This window comes from Hyla sarda, chromosome 4 (assembly GCF_029499605.1).
Source record: "Hyla sarda isolate aHylSar1 chromosome 4, aHylSar1.hap1, whole genome shotgun sequence".
Taxonomy (NCBI): Eukaryota; Metazoa; Chordata; class Amphibia; order Anura; family Hylidae; genus Hyla; species Hyla sarda.
Genome location: NC_079192.1, coordinates 189770492 through 189784376, shown reverse-complemented (window position 1 = coordinate 189784376; position 13885 = coordinate 189770492). Strand labels below are relative to the sequence as shown.

General features: G+C 42.4%; 1 protein-coding gene across 1 annotated transcript in view; it reads right to left on the bottom strand.

Annotated features, from left to right (window-relative positions):
• Positions 1–13885, bottom strand: part of TSPAN33 (tetraspanin 33) — a 71876-nt gene that overhangs the window by 45990 nt on the left and 12001 nt on the right. The window contains exons 2-3 of the mRNA XM_056573128.1: positions 3971–4028; positions 2061–2188 (exon numbers count right to left, since the gene is read on the bottom strand). Coding sequence (XP_056429103.1) covers positions 2061–2188; positions 3971–4028 — 186 coding nt within the window. The remainder of the gene's footprint in view (positions 1–2060; positions 2189–3970; positions 4029–13885) is intronic.

The following is a 13885-nucleotide window of genomic DNA, read 5'->3' as shown; positions in this document are numbered from 1 at the left end:
ATATTCATATTTCCCGCTGAGATGTGATTGGCCAGAGGGTTCTAGCCAATCACAAATGTCTGGGAAATATGAATATTAGGACAGATACGGAAGGGACCTTAGAAGAGCGGCCGGCCGGATCTATACTTTAAACAAGATGATCGCAGCTGATAGAGTGACATCAGCTGTGATCATTTCTACTACTACCCCCAACATGGAGCACACACTGCTCCGTGATGGGAGCTGTAGTACCTGCATTAATAGATCGCAACAAGCGTCACCTCAGACACCTGTTGCGATCTGTGAAAGTACTACAGCTCCCATCATGGAGCACAGTGGGCTCCATGATGGGAGTAGTAGTAGAAATGATCACAGCTGATGTCACTCTAGACATCAGCTTCGATCATCCCTGTATAAAGTATAGATGCAGCCGGCCGGCCGCTCTTCTAAGGTCCCTGCCGTATATGTCCTAATATTCATATTTCCTAGACATTTGTGATTGACCAGAGGGTTCTAGCCAATCACATCTCAGCGGGAAATATGAATATTTGTAAATATACGGCAGTACAGGGGACCAGAGAAGAGCAGCCAGCCTATACAGTATACAGGAGGATCGCCGTGGCTGACAAATGTGACAGCCGAGCGATCTGACAGTGACTCAAAGTACTACTACTCCTATCATGGAACAGTGTGGTCCATGCTGGGAGTAGTAGTACTACCTAAAAATGAATAAAAAAGGTTAAAAAGTAAAAAAAAAAAAAAAAAACACACAAATACACTTTATTAAACACATTATTAAAAACATACTTCTTTTTTACATCCCTACAGCATCTTTTTTTTTTTTTTTTTTTTTTTTTTTTGGTACTCAACAAAGGGACAAAAAAAAACCACTGCAAAAAACTCAGTGGAGACCCAGCCTAAAACACATTCATGCACATGGGGGAAACATTTATAAAAATTCACTATGAAAAGGGAAAAAAAAGAGAAACCACAGTACGAGGCCCTGTGAGTTAAACCCTCCAAAAAGGGTGAATTCACACATGACAGACCTTTTACAGACTGTGTGATTGAAATTGTGTTTTGTTAATCTGAATCTGGATATTTTACATGAATAGGACCGTTTCAGAAATTTCTGCAACAAATCCTCCACCTTTAGGCTATGTTCACACAGCGGAATTTCCATGAGGAATTTCGACAAAAAAAAAAAAAATCAGCTTGGAAATTCCGCTATTTGGGGATTCCGTTGTCCCATTCACACAGCTGAATTTCCGCTGCGGAATCTGATTTCTGGATTCTACAAAAACATTCAACATGTCTGGATTTTGCAGAATTCCAGGCAATCCCATTGAACTCAATGAGGCTTTGAATTTTCTCAGAATTCGGTGTTTTGAGCACACAGAAATTCCGCTGAAATTCTGCAACAATTCTGCAGAAAGATTTGCAAAACAGAATTTGAGCAGAATTGTAGGATTTCTGACATGTGAACATAGCCTTAGCCTGAAAGCAGACATCATTTTTGTAAAAATGCCATAATTGACATGACGTTTTTTGGGGCCAATGTTAATGTTTTTTACGGCCAGATGTTAACTGGGAGTCAATAAGTAAATTTAAAATGCCATACTCAAGTGGCATTTTTTATTTTGTGTTTTTTTACTCTTTAGTGGTGTTTTTAGGTTCTGCAGTTTTTATAAAATCATGGCATGCTCTGCATATGGCATTTTCCCCCCAGAATTTTGTAGTGTTTTTCCTCCTGTAGGTGGGAAAAAAAAACAGAAATGTATGTTGGTGTTTTTCCCTCCCAATTCTTCAATAGAAATCCTCGAGTTACATGAATCCCATGACTTATGAGAAAAATGAAGGGGTTAAAACACCAAATAAAAAACACCTTTACTAAACACATTTTTGTTAAAAAAAAAAAAAAAACACCACAAACACTGCCTCATGGAGGAGAAAGATGAGGTGGTAGTTTTTTTATGGTGTATTTTTCAGGCCATAAAAACACATACTAATGTTGTGTATGTTGTTTGCCTTAGAGAGCATATTTTGAATCTAATGTTAAATTCCTGTTCAATGTAACCCACCGCTTGTAAGAGGTAGATGTTTTCCCGCAGAGACCCAATGCATCCACAAAATGTAATGAGGAACATTAAAACGCCAACCGCAATAAGGAGTAATGCAGGGTCCACAGCAAGACATGCCATAGCAGCCTCTGTGGAGGATTTACAATCACAGTATTAACATATTACAACAAGGCAATGATACCATCTTCATATTCAGTGCTGCAATTAGATCATTTATAATGACACAAATCATAGTAACAAGAAAATTATTTACTTTTTTTAAGAACCAAGAAATGATGGATTAGGATGACTATACCTCTTGAACCACTTTTTGTAATATGGGTACTCCTATTCTATATTGTTTTCTGGTATCTAACACTCCCTTATGTTCTATATGTATTCAGACTTTTGCCGATATTTTATAAAGGATCCATTTCCACCAGGCTGAACCAGTGACAGTAATAATGCTAATACAATAATTTAAAGCCAATTCACTAAAGAAGCTTCTACATAGGGAATTACTGTTATGATCATTAAGTAACAAACTGTAATGATAGCTGCCCAGTATCAACACTCAAAGTACACAAAGTAATTTATACAATAAAACCGATTGTGTATGCACAAAAAAATATTGCCATTTCACAAAAGAAGGAATAAAATGTAGCACTCACCAGTGGATGCTCTTATCTTCACTTTCAGTGGTACAACAAACACATTCGGCCAACGTGCAGGGGCATGACAGAGGTGACACCCCTGTACCTGCACATCACCTCTGTCATGCTCCTGCACAATCCCTCCCGCAAGTCAGCTGAATGTGTTTGTTGTAACGTGAGCAGCCACAATAAACATGATGAAGATAAGAACATTCGCTGGTAAGTGTTACATTTTATTCCTCTCATGAGCTTCTTACACAATTATTGCTAATGATGGAAGAGGTCCTCCAGATTCTTGGAATGACTGTCCAGTGTAAACAGGCCTTAACAGTAAGAAGCTTAGCCTATTTACAGCATAGCTAGGTTTCAAAAAGGTTTATGTAGCTATTCATTGAAATGTATACTATAATTGTATGCACGTTAGTAGTGCTCACTGCTCTTTAGCTAGTTTTCTATGTATGTATACAGTGGTCCCTCAAGTTACAATATTAATTGGTTCTGGGACGACCATTGTATGTTGAAACCATTGTATGTTGAGACCATAACTCTATGGAAACCTGGTAATTGGTTCTAATGGCACCAAAATGTCATCCAAAAATTGGAAAAAGTGAGAACTAAAGAAAAATAAGTAGATAACTAATATAGATAGAGCAAGTCCTTACATATAAAAGTAAGAAAGATCTGCTGGGAACTGTAAATCACTGTCTATGTCAGTGTTTCCCAAGCAGGGAGCCTCCAGCTGTTGCAAAACTACAACTCCCAGCATGCCCGGACAGCCAACGGCTGTCCGGGCATGCTGGGAGTTGTAGTTTTGCAACAGCTGGGGCCACCCTGCTTGGGAAACACTGGTCTATGTAGAAGACAGGAGCTTCTTCAGGGTCCTGTACAGTACACAGTGTCCTAAAAAGTAATGGAGTCACCCTCACCTGGTGTCCAAAGGAGCAGCTAACCCTGGTACAGGTAAAGTGTACAGAACATTTAATACCTCCCTGTACTGTAGGGGGCGCTACTAGACACTCTCAGTGCATACGCTTCAGTAATACAGGGGTTTTACCAGTGAATGCCCATTCTGATTGGTCGGTTCTTCCGGCCATTGACATGTTTCACAGATCTGGACTGTCTGTACATTGTATGTCGAGTCTGGTTTCAACTTACGATGGTCCAGAAAAGACCATTGTATGTTGAAACTATTGTATGTTGAGACCATTGTGAGTTGAGGGATCACTGTATTAGACTACCTGTAGTGTGGAAGCACAGCAGAACACAGAGTGAGCTTACCAGCATGTTTCATTAGCCGTGCATAGACTCCAATGGCCACCATCACCATAGATATTACCTGGAAATACATGAAAGAAACATAAATGAAACTAATTTCCTGATGCCAGTGCAGGGACTACAGGAACATTTCTCTTCACTGTATGTAGCCCCTAAAAGTACACATACAGGGCAATGCTTTATAACTGTTTACTGCATATTATGCATGGAACAGTGTCCTGTATTCCCAGTCACTTATTGCTCATGCAGTAAAAGTCAAAAACATTACTTGTAAATTCTGTGAACATTCTCCTTATCCAATCACTCATCCATCTAAAATAGCCTCTACCCAGTATATCTATTGTGCAATACTGTCTGTAGTATAAAGGCGACGCTGAAGACTATGCGATGACAACATGAGAGCCACCACTTACAGGGATGTGGAAATCCTATCGCCCGATGCCCGGGACAAGTAGTTCTGGGCGCCGGGCAGGTGAATTTTTAGTAGATTTAGCCCTATATCGGGCAAGCAGGGACAGACCGACTTCCCCCTTTTTTTTTCCTTTAATGCCGGTGTGAAGCGCAGAAGCCGATGCAAGTCTGCACCTCACACCGGCGCTCAGGGTGTATGGAGGGGCGGCGGCCCCCAGCTGATTTCAGTACCAGGGGGCCGCTGCTCAGAGATCCCCCCCCCCACCGATGCACTGCTGTAGATTGATACAGGTTGTTGCTGGGAGCAGATTTGCAGACGTGCGCTGTGCAGGCACACACGAGTCTGCTCTGAGGTGCCGGCTGGATGGATCTTTATGGGGGTGAAAAGAGTTCATGCGGCCTAACTGCAAGCGGTTGAGTGCCGCCCCCGACACTGTTGCGCCGGCTCAGGTGAGAAGGCTGAGCATGCAGGCGACGGGAAGGGTGGTTGTATATGTATTAATGTATGATTAGGGGGGGGGGGGGGAAATCAGCGGCGGGTGTATGTTTGATGTGTGCATATGTATGGTATGTATGATGTCTGTGTATATATGATGTGTGTATGATGTCTGTGTATATATGATGTGTGTATGATGTCTGTGTATGTGTATGATGTCTGTGTATATATGATGTGTGTATGATGTCTGTGTATATGTGTATGATGTCTGTGTATGTGTGTATGTGTATGAGGTCTGTGTATATATGATGTGTGTATGATGTCTGTGTATATATGATGTGTGTATGATGTCTGTGTATGTGTATGATGTCTGTGTATATATGATGTGTGTATGATGTCTGTGTATGATGTGTATGATGTCTGTGTATGTGTGTATGAGGTCTGTGTATATATGATGTGTGTATGATGTCTGTGTATGATGTCTGTGTATGATGTGTATGATGTCTGTGTATGTGTGTATGAGGTCTGTGTATATATGATGTGTGTATGATGTCTGTGTATATATGATGTGTGTATGTGTATGATGTCTGTGTATATATGATGTGTGTATGTGTAGGATGTCTGTGTATGATGTCTGTGTATGGTGTCTGTGTATATGTGTATGATGTCTGTGTATGTGTGTATGATGTCTGTGTATATATGATGTGTGTATGATGTCTGTGTATATATGATGTGTGTATGATGTCTGTGTATATATGATGTGTGTATGTGTATGATGTCTGTGTATATATGTGTGTATGATGTCTGTGTATGATGTCTGTGTATATGTGTATGATGTCTGTGTATGTGTGTATGTGTATGAATGATGTGTGTATGTGTATGAGGTCTGTGTATATATGATGTGTGCATGATGTCTGTGTGTATATATATGATGTGTGTATGTGTATGATGTCTGTGTATATATGATGTGTGTATGTGTATGATGTCTGTGTATATATGATGTGTGTATGTGTATGATGTCTGTGTATATATGATGTGTGTATGATGTCTGTGTATATATGATGTGTGTATGTGGTCTGTGTATGATGTCTGAGTATATATGATGTGTGTATGTGTATGATGTCTGTGTATGATGTCTGTTTATATATGATGTGTGTATGTGTATGATGTCTTTGTATGTGTATGATGTCTGTGTATATATGATGTGTGCATATGTATGGTATAAATGTATGGTGTGATGTGTGTATGTAATGTATGATGTGGGGGGGGGCAGCGGCGGGTGTATGTATGGTGTGAGTGTATGTGTGTATGATGTGAGTGTATGTGTGTATGATGTCTGTGTATATAGGATGTGTGTATGATGTCTGTGTGATATGTATGTAATGTATGATGTCTGTCTATGTGTGATGTGTATGTAATGTATGATGTGTGCATTATGTCTGTGTGATATGTGTATGTAATGTATGATGTAGGGGGCAGCAGCGGGTGTATGTATGATGTGTGCATATGTATGGTGTGAGTGTATGTGTGAATGGTGTATGTGTATTTATGATGTGTGTATGGTGTATATGTATACTGTATATGATGTGTGTATGGTGTATGTGTGTATGTAATGTATGATGTGGTGGGGCAGCGGCGAGTGTATGTATGTATGTATGATGTGTCTGGATGTATGTATGTAATGTATGATATGGGCTGCTGCCAGTTGTGCTAATTTTTTTTTTTTTTTTTTTTTTTTTGTGGTTTCTGGCCACCCGCACTAAATTGCACCCCCAGAATCCCGCCCCTTCATAATCGCCCGCCGACCAAGAGCCCCACGGATGCACGCAAACACGCCCAAACCAAAACTACAACTCCTAGCATGTTACACAATAACCTTAACTGGACTACTATACAGTGCAACATGCTGCAACACCCACACAACCATAGGCTGTATCAGAAGAAAAGACAAAAAAGCGCTCCCTGTGAAGAACAATATGATACCGGACAGGCCCCGATTTTTGGGATGACTCACCGGATTCAGTTGTGTTGAATGGAGGCACAACGCTCGTATGAGTATGAAGGTTTTTTCCCTCTCGGCTGGTTGTGTGGATCCTGGGATAGACTGATTCACTCCTGAACTGCAGCTAGACCTGCCCTCGCATGCAGCGTTGGAATAGGAACAATGGAAATTTTTGCATCACCGGTGCAGATAGATGGGAATTGACAGCGCTGTCCACAACCAAGGAAAGTGTTTCTTTTTTCTTTAGTTCTTTATTAAAACATGTAACGCGTTCCAAGGACGGAGCGTCCTTGAAACGCGTTACATGTTTTAATAAAGAACTAAAGAAAAAAGAAACACTTTCCTTGGTTGTGGACAGCGCTGTCAATTCCCATCTATCTGCATCGGTGGTGCAAAAATTTCCATAGGCTGTATATAAAATGCACCATATAAACTGGAGAAGCAGAACTGTTTTCCAATCAAAAGACTCCATATATAAGTCCCTATGAAGACTGAAAAATTGTGATTAAAATATTTTAAGTGCGTATATATGTGAATAAGCCCCTTTCCTAATAATAGTTCTGATGATAAATGGTTCCAATAAAAACTACAGATCATGGCACATAAGATTACCCTCATACATCCCTGTATATGGAAAAATTGGAGTTATAGGGGTCAGATGGGGCGGGGGGGCTTGCCTCGGGTGTAAAAGGAGCGATCTACAGCTCTCCCGCCACTAATAGCCTGTCATGCTGCGATCACCATGGCCGCTATTCAACCATTAGATCACCACTGTCTAAGTTGACAGCAGTGTCTAAAGGGATCTTATATCCATCCCTGGTGGTCTAGTGGGGTGGATCGTGCTATTTTGGTTGAAATTATTTTATCTACCAGGAAAAGTGGATTTTCTTGAGGGATAAGTAGATTGTGTTCCGCTTTAGTCCCTTGGACAAGTAGTTTTTTTTTTTTTTCAAATTTCCACACCCCTGAATTATATAGGCAGGCATTATATCTACCCCATTCTTTTAGTATAGCAGGTAAGGTTCATGCTGGCCAGTAATATGCTGCACTCCTATACAGCAGTCGTCTTATTGTACTTCTAAGGGCTCGTTCACATCTATATTGAGGCTCAATTCAAGGAGCTCTGTTCATAGAATCTATTGAAATAGCAGGACACAAGAGAAAAAAAGAAAATAATTTTTTCCCCCTGCTGAAATCCTGAGAAACAACCAGACAGAACCCATTCGAATTCAAGAAACAACATTTTCACAGGGAGAATTTATTATAAGTCAAAACACACCGAGAGCAAATAGTAATAGGTCAAGAAACGCTGTACTTCAACAATAAACGTAGATTTATAAAGAGGATCATGAACATAGATAAGTGCAGTATCTTGTCATGGTAGGGTTGTATTACATAGGTAGAGGGGGCTACAGGTTAGAGGGACCCTCCTCTCACACTGGCTATATACACTCCCTACCTAGCAGCTGCAGGTCCTCCGTCCTCGAGCCTGCACGGAACCTTCTTACTGTCTCCTAGTGACCTAATGATGGGGGTAATCTTTGTCAAAAGACTTTAGTATATGATAAGACAGTATGGTCTTCCACTGATATTAATCCCCCTATGGGTAAGGTTGAGGCTGATAGAGAATGCACACGTATACAATTATGCCGACAATGACGTTCCTTCAACATCACCACATAAGATGCTATTACAATGCAGATAAAATTGTCTTATAAAAGGTAATATATAGGCAATATAGGTTGAGCTAGATAGAGGATGCACGTATATAGGGCTGCAGCTAACGATTATTTTAATAATCGATTAGTTAACGATTATTCCATCGTTTTAATCGGAAAAAAATGGCAAAAAAAAAGGGGTTCAGCTGATTCTACTTGAAATTTTTTTTACAATGGCCATATTAAAATTTCTAGCATGTGATGAGACCAAACAGCAGCAATTTTAGATTTTTTTTTTTAAAACGTTTACGCCGGTTGCTGTACAGGATCATTAATGATCCTGTACAGAAACCAGTGTAAATTTTATACTGCTGCATGGGTAACTGTCTGAACTAAATCATTAACATTTTATTTTAATAGTTCAGACAGTTAGCCATGCGGCATAATCAGATATGTAAAAAAAATATTTTTTTTACTTATTTTGTATAGCAATAAGAAAAGGGGGGACTCATTTTTATTGTGGGAAAGGTTTATTTACATTTTTTTTTTACTTTACACTTTTTATATAGCACTCCTATACACATGGGGGTATGTGCAGACTGCAGAGCATTGCACCCGACCCATGGCTGTAGTACAACAAACACTAGGGTGCAAATGCTCTGCACACACCTCCATGTATATAGCAGTGTATATGTACTACATAAACACTGCTTTACCCATGGGGGTCTGTGCAGAGCATTGCATCCTAGTGTCTGTAGTACAGACACTAGGATACAATGCTCTGCACATACTACCATGTGAATAGCAGTGTGTATGTAGTACTTACTATACTATATAAAATAGGAAAGAGCAGCACTCCAGAGTAGAAAAAGTAGTGGGTACAAGTCAGTTGCAGTGGCCCCGGTCTTGGGTCCAACGAGGTAGATAAAAAAGGAGGTTGACTGCAGCACACCAGCGTATCCAATAAGAAGTTGTAGCTTTATTCCATAGATACAATGACTACGTTTCTGTGGTCTCTCACCACCATTGTCAAGATTTGACAATGGTGGTGAGAGACCACAGAAACTTAGTCATTGTATCTATGGAATAAAGCTACAACTTTTTATTGGATACCCTGGTGTGCTGCAGTCAACCTCCTTTTTTTAAAATCTAATATATATATATACTGCTATACACATGGGGGGGGGGGTATGTGCAGAGCATTGCAGCCTAGTGTCTGTAGATGACACTAGGGTGCAATGCTCTGCAGATACCCCCCATGTGTGTGTCAATTTGCATTGCGGCAGTAACAGTTGCAGGGTGCATTAAACAGCAGGAAACTGGCCTACCAGCGGCAGTAGTACGGGTGAGGTCCTCCAGGACAGGCTGAGGCTCCATAAAATGGAGGTACATTGTACAGAGGCGGGGGGAAAGAGAGTAGCAGCAGCAGCACGTGTGATTAGTGAGCAGTGGGTCAGCGGAGGGTGGGACAGGGACTTGAACAGAGGCTGCGGCATTGCGGCCTAGCATCTGACCGCGTGCCTGCAGCAGCCTTATTACCGCTGGAGCCCGCAGCAGCCTTATGACAGCCGGCGCCCGGACAATGAATTGGACGATTATTCGATAACAGGATTCGTCGACGACTAATCCAGTTATCGAATTTCCTCAATTTTTATTGAATAATCGTTGCAGCTTTACACGTATACAATTACCGTATATACTCGAGTATAAGCCGAGGCCCCTAATTTCACCCCAAAATCCCAGGAAAATTATTGACTCGAGTATAAGCCTAGGGTGGGAAATACATCATCCCCCCTGTCATCATCCAGACCCCGTCATTAACACCCTCATCATCATCACCCTGTCATCATCACCCTGTCATCATCCCCCCTTCATCATCACCGCCTGTCATCATCCCCCCTTCATCATCCCACACCCCCCCTTCATCATCCCCTTGTCATCATCCCCTTGTCATCATCCCACACCCCCCCCTTCATCATCCCCTTGTCATCATCCCACACCCGGGGGGGGGTGTGGGATGATGACAAGGGGATGATGAAGGGGGGGATGTCATCATCCCCACCCCCCTTCATCATCCCCTTGTCATCATCCCACACACCCCCTTCATCATCCCCTTGTCATCATCCCCAACCCCCTTCATCATCCCCTTGTCATCATCCTCTTGTCATCATCCCCTTGTCATAATCTCACCCCCCCCCCCTTCATCATCCCCTTGTCGTCATCACCACATGTCATCATCATCACCGCTTGTCAATGTCTTCAGCCATCGGCTGTCCGGGCTTGCTGGGAGTTGTAGTTTTGAAACCTCTGGAGGTCCGCAGGTTGAAGACCACTGCGGCCTTCGACATCATCCAGCCCCCTCTCACCCCCTTTAGTTCTGTACTCACCTCCGCTCGGGGCTGGTCCAGTGCTGCAGGAGTGTCCGGTGGGGAGGTCGTCCGGTGGGATAGCGGTTCCGGGCTGCCATCTTCACCGGGGGGCCTCTTCTCCGCGCTTCAGGCCCGGAATAGAGGCGTTGCCTTGACGATGACGCAGAGGGACGTTGGTAATGAACGTACCTCTGCGTCGTCGTCAAGGCAACGTGACTATTCCGGGCCCGAAGCGCGGAGAAGAGGCCCCCCGATGAAGATGGCAGCCCGGAACCACTATCCCACCGGACGACCTCCCCACCGGACAGTCCTGCAGCACCGGACCAGCGCCGAGCGGAGATGAGTACAGAACTAAAGGGGGTGAGAGGGGGCTGGATGATGTCGAAGGCCGCAGTGGTCTTCAACCTGCGGACCTCCAGAGGTTTCAAAACTACAACTCCCAGCAAGCCCGGACATCCGATGGCTGCCCGGGATTGCTGGGAGTTGTAGTTTTGAAACCTCTGGAGGTCCGCAGGTTGAAGACCACTGAGGGCGGAGAGTTCACTCGAGTATAAGCCGAGGGGGGTGTTTTCAGCACGAAAAATCATGCTAAAAAACTCGGCTTATACTCGAGTATATACGGTATATACAATTATGCTGAATATGACGTTCCCTCAACATCACCACACACTGATACTATTACAATGCAGACAAAATTGTCATATATAGGAGATTCAACCAGGACTGTGGCTGGCCCCCTCCAGTCCAAAACAGAGGGTCCAATCTTCATAGAATTCATCCAACGTGTTTCGCTATGCTGTATTACCACAGTAAGCTCTTCAGGGATAAACACAGGAATTACTGATGGGGTCTGATTAACCAAACCGTTATGATGAAAATGGACAATGTTGTGTGGGTAGTGGGTAAATAATGCAATATGACCCAAAGCAGAAAAAGGATATGTGCAGTACTTAGTAGAAATCCCCTATGGTTCTCAGGAGACCTGATCTTAAGTGCTCTAATTAAATTATCCAAGGTGGGTATGACCAATAGGCAGTCTGCTACACATAAATAGTATAAGGAATTAGTGAGAAAAAGGAAGGATTAGGCTTACTTGGGGACCAAATCACAGATATAGCTTGACTCATAAGGGATTTACCTGTTAAAGAGGGGATAAAGGCATAAGGATGAAGGCCTCCATGCATGTCATATAGTCTATCCCTCAATGATGTGAATAGCCCCGTAGCTCAGGTCCCTATATACAAAGTGCAAACAGTGTTAGCAAAATGAGTGCCATGTACTTCTCCGCAAGAACCCAAAGTCAATAGGACCTGTTGTTGTCCATTGCCCAATGGACCATTCAGCTTAGATTTTTCTGTAGTGGACAGACTCCTGAATGGAGCTCTGATGAAGATATGATCTTAAGGAGATATATATAAAAAAAAAAAAAAAAAAAAAAAAAAAAAAAAAAGAGATGCGCTCCTAGTGGAGAATCATAAGGCGGGTTGGCGTGTGAGCGTGTCTTTTGCACATTACTGTGTAGTGTTGTGCTGAGGGCACAACACCTTGATGAGCTTGTGGACTCGCTGGGGTTTGTAGTTGAAAGTACGGGCGGCAGCCTGGGCGTCCTTCACCGTGACCTCCAGGTCGTGGTGCAGCATTAGTGAGAGGAGAACCAAAAAGTAGGACTTGCTTGGCCCTTGGCGCCTATTCCTGAAGCATGCTTGGGGAATAGGCGCCAAGGGCCAAGCAAGTCCTACTTTTTGGTTCTCCTCTCACTAATGAAGATGTGATCTTAGCCTAACACTTATGTCAATCAATGGAAAGGGCATCATAGGGAAACACACTGATGATTGTCTGACTTAGCATAGTGGGTATGTGGAGTGGCATCATTTTCATTATCTTCCTAGGTCACTAGCACACCTTGAAGTGTAAGCAATAGGCGCAAACAAATCTTTCCATTATAGGTATGCATAGGCCCAGCAGGTTATTCCCAGCAAGGAGCAGTCAGTGACTATTACTACAAGTGTGGTGGCATCAAAACACATAGGAAGCTTTTCAAAAAGGCTGTCAGAATTATAAAAAAAAATTTTTTGTTTTTATTTACGATCGCTTGTTTTTGTGTAAAAAAAAAAAAAAGCTATTACTCACCTGATTATGCCCCACACCAACCAGTGTCGCTGCTCTAGACCTGCCTGCCAGGTTTGCATACATCGCTGCAGTACTGACGTGCCCATATACGCCACCTCACCACTGCAAACAAAAAAATATCTACAGCCCCTGTTATATTCATCACTGTTTATGCCGCCCCCTTGTGCTCCTGTTGTCCTCTATGGCAGGTCCGTGATCAGGCATCTACTTCCTGCCATTCAGGAAAATACATTTCCCAACAGTCCTGGTGCCATCTCGGAACAACCGGGAACCCTCCCACTCTCCAAAAACCATGGCCAGCATGATGTTGGCACGCTGTCATTGTGCTATGTAAACATAGTGGTAGGGCAATGCTGGAAGATGTGATGTTTTTTCAAGTGGGCAGTGCATCCCACTTATTGCATACCTGACCATAAATAACAGGCTGTGGAAGAGAGAAGTGGTATCTGGTAACTATAAAAGCAAGTACACTAAGTGATTGTTTGAGCTAGTGATTGTGTCTGTATACAAGAGTGTGAAGTATGCAAGTGAGTGTAAGTGTAAAAGTGAGAGGGACTTAAAATTAAGGGTATACTGTAAGAAGTCTTGTGAGCACTGAGTGCATTTCTGTGTTTTTTTTCTCTTTCTCTGTCTGGGAGGAATACAGGTGGAGAGTGGGTGGATTAGTTAATTAATTAGCAGCTGATAAATTGCAGCTGTTTGCAGCCAGCTAACCCTTTGCATTCACTTCCAGGCAGTGGAAGAGAGAGGTGGTATCTGGTAACTATAAAAGCAAGTACACTAAGTGATTGTTTGAGCTAGTGATTGTTTGTATATAAGAGTGTGAAGTATACAAGTATAAAAGTGAGAGGGGCTTAAAATTAAGGGGCTTTAATTGAAATATGATTTTATTTTTTTACTGTTAATTTTTGC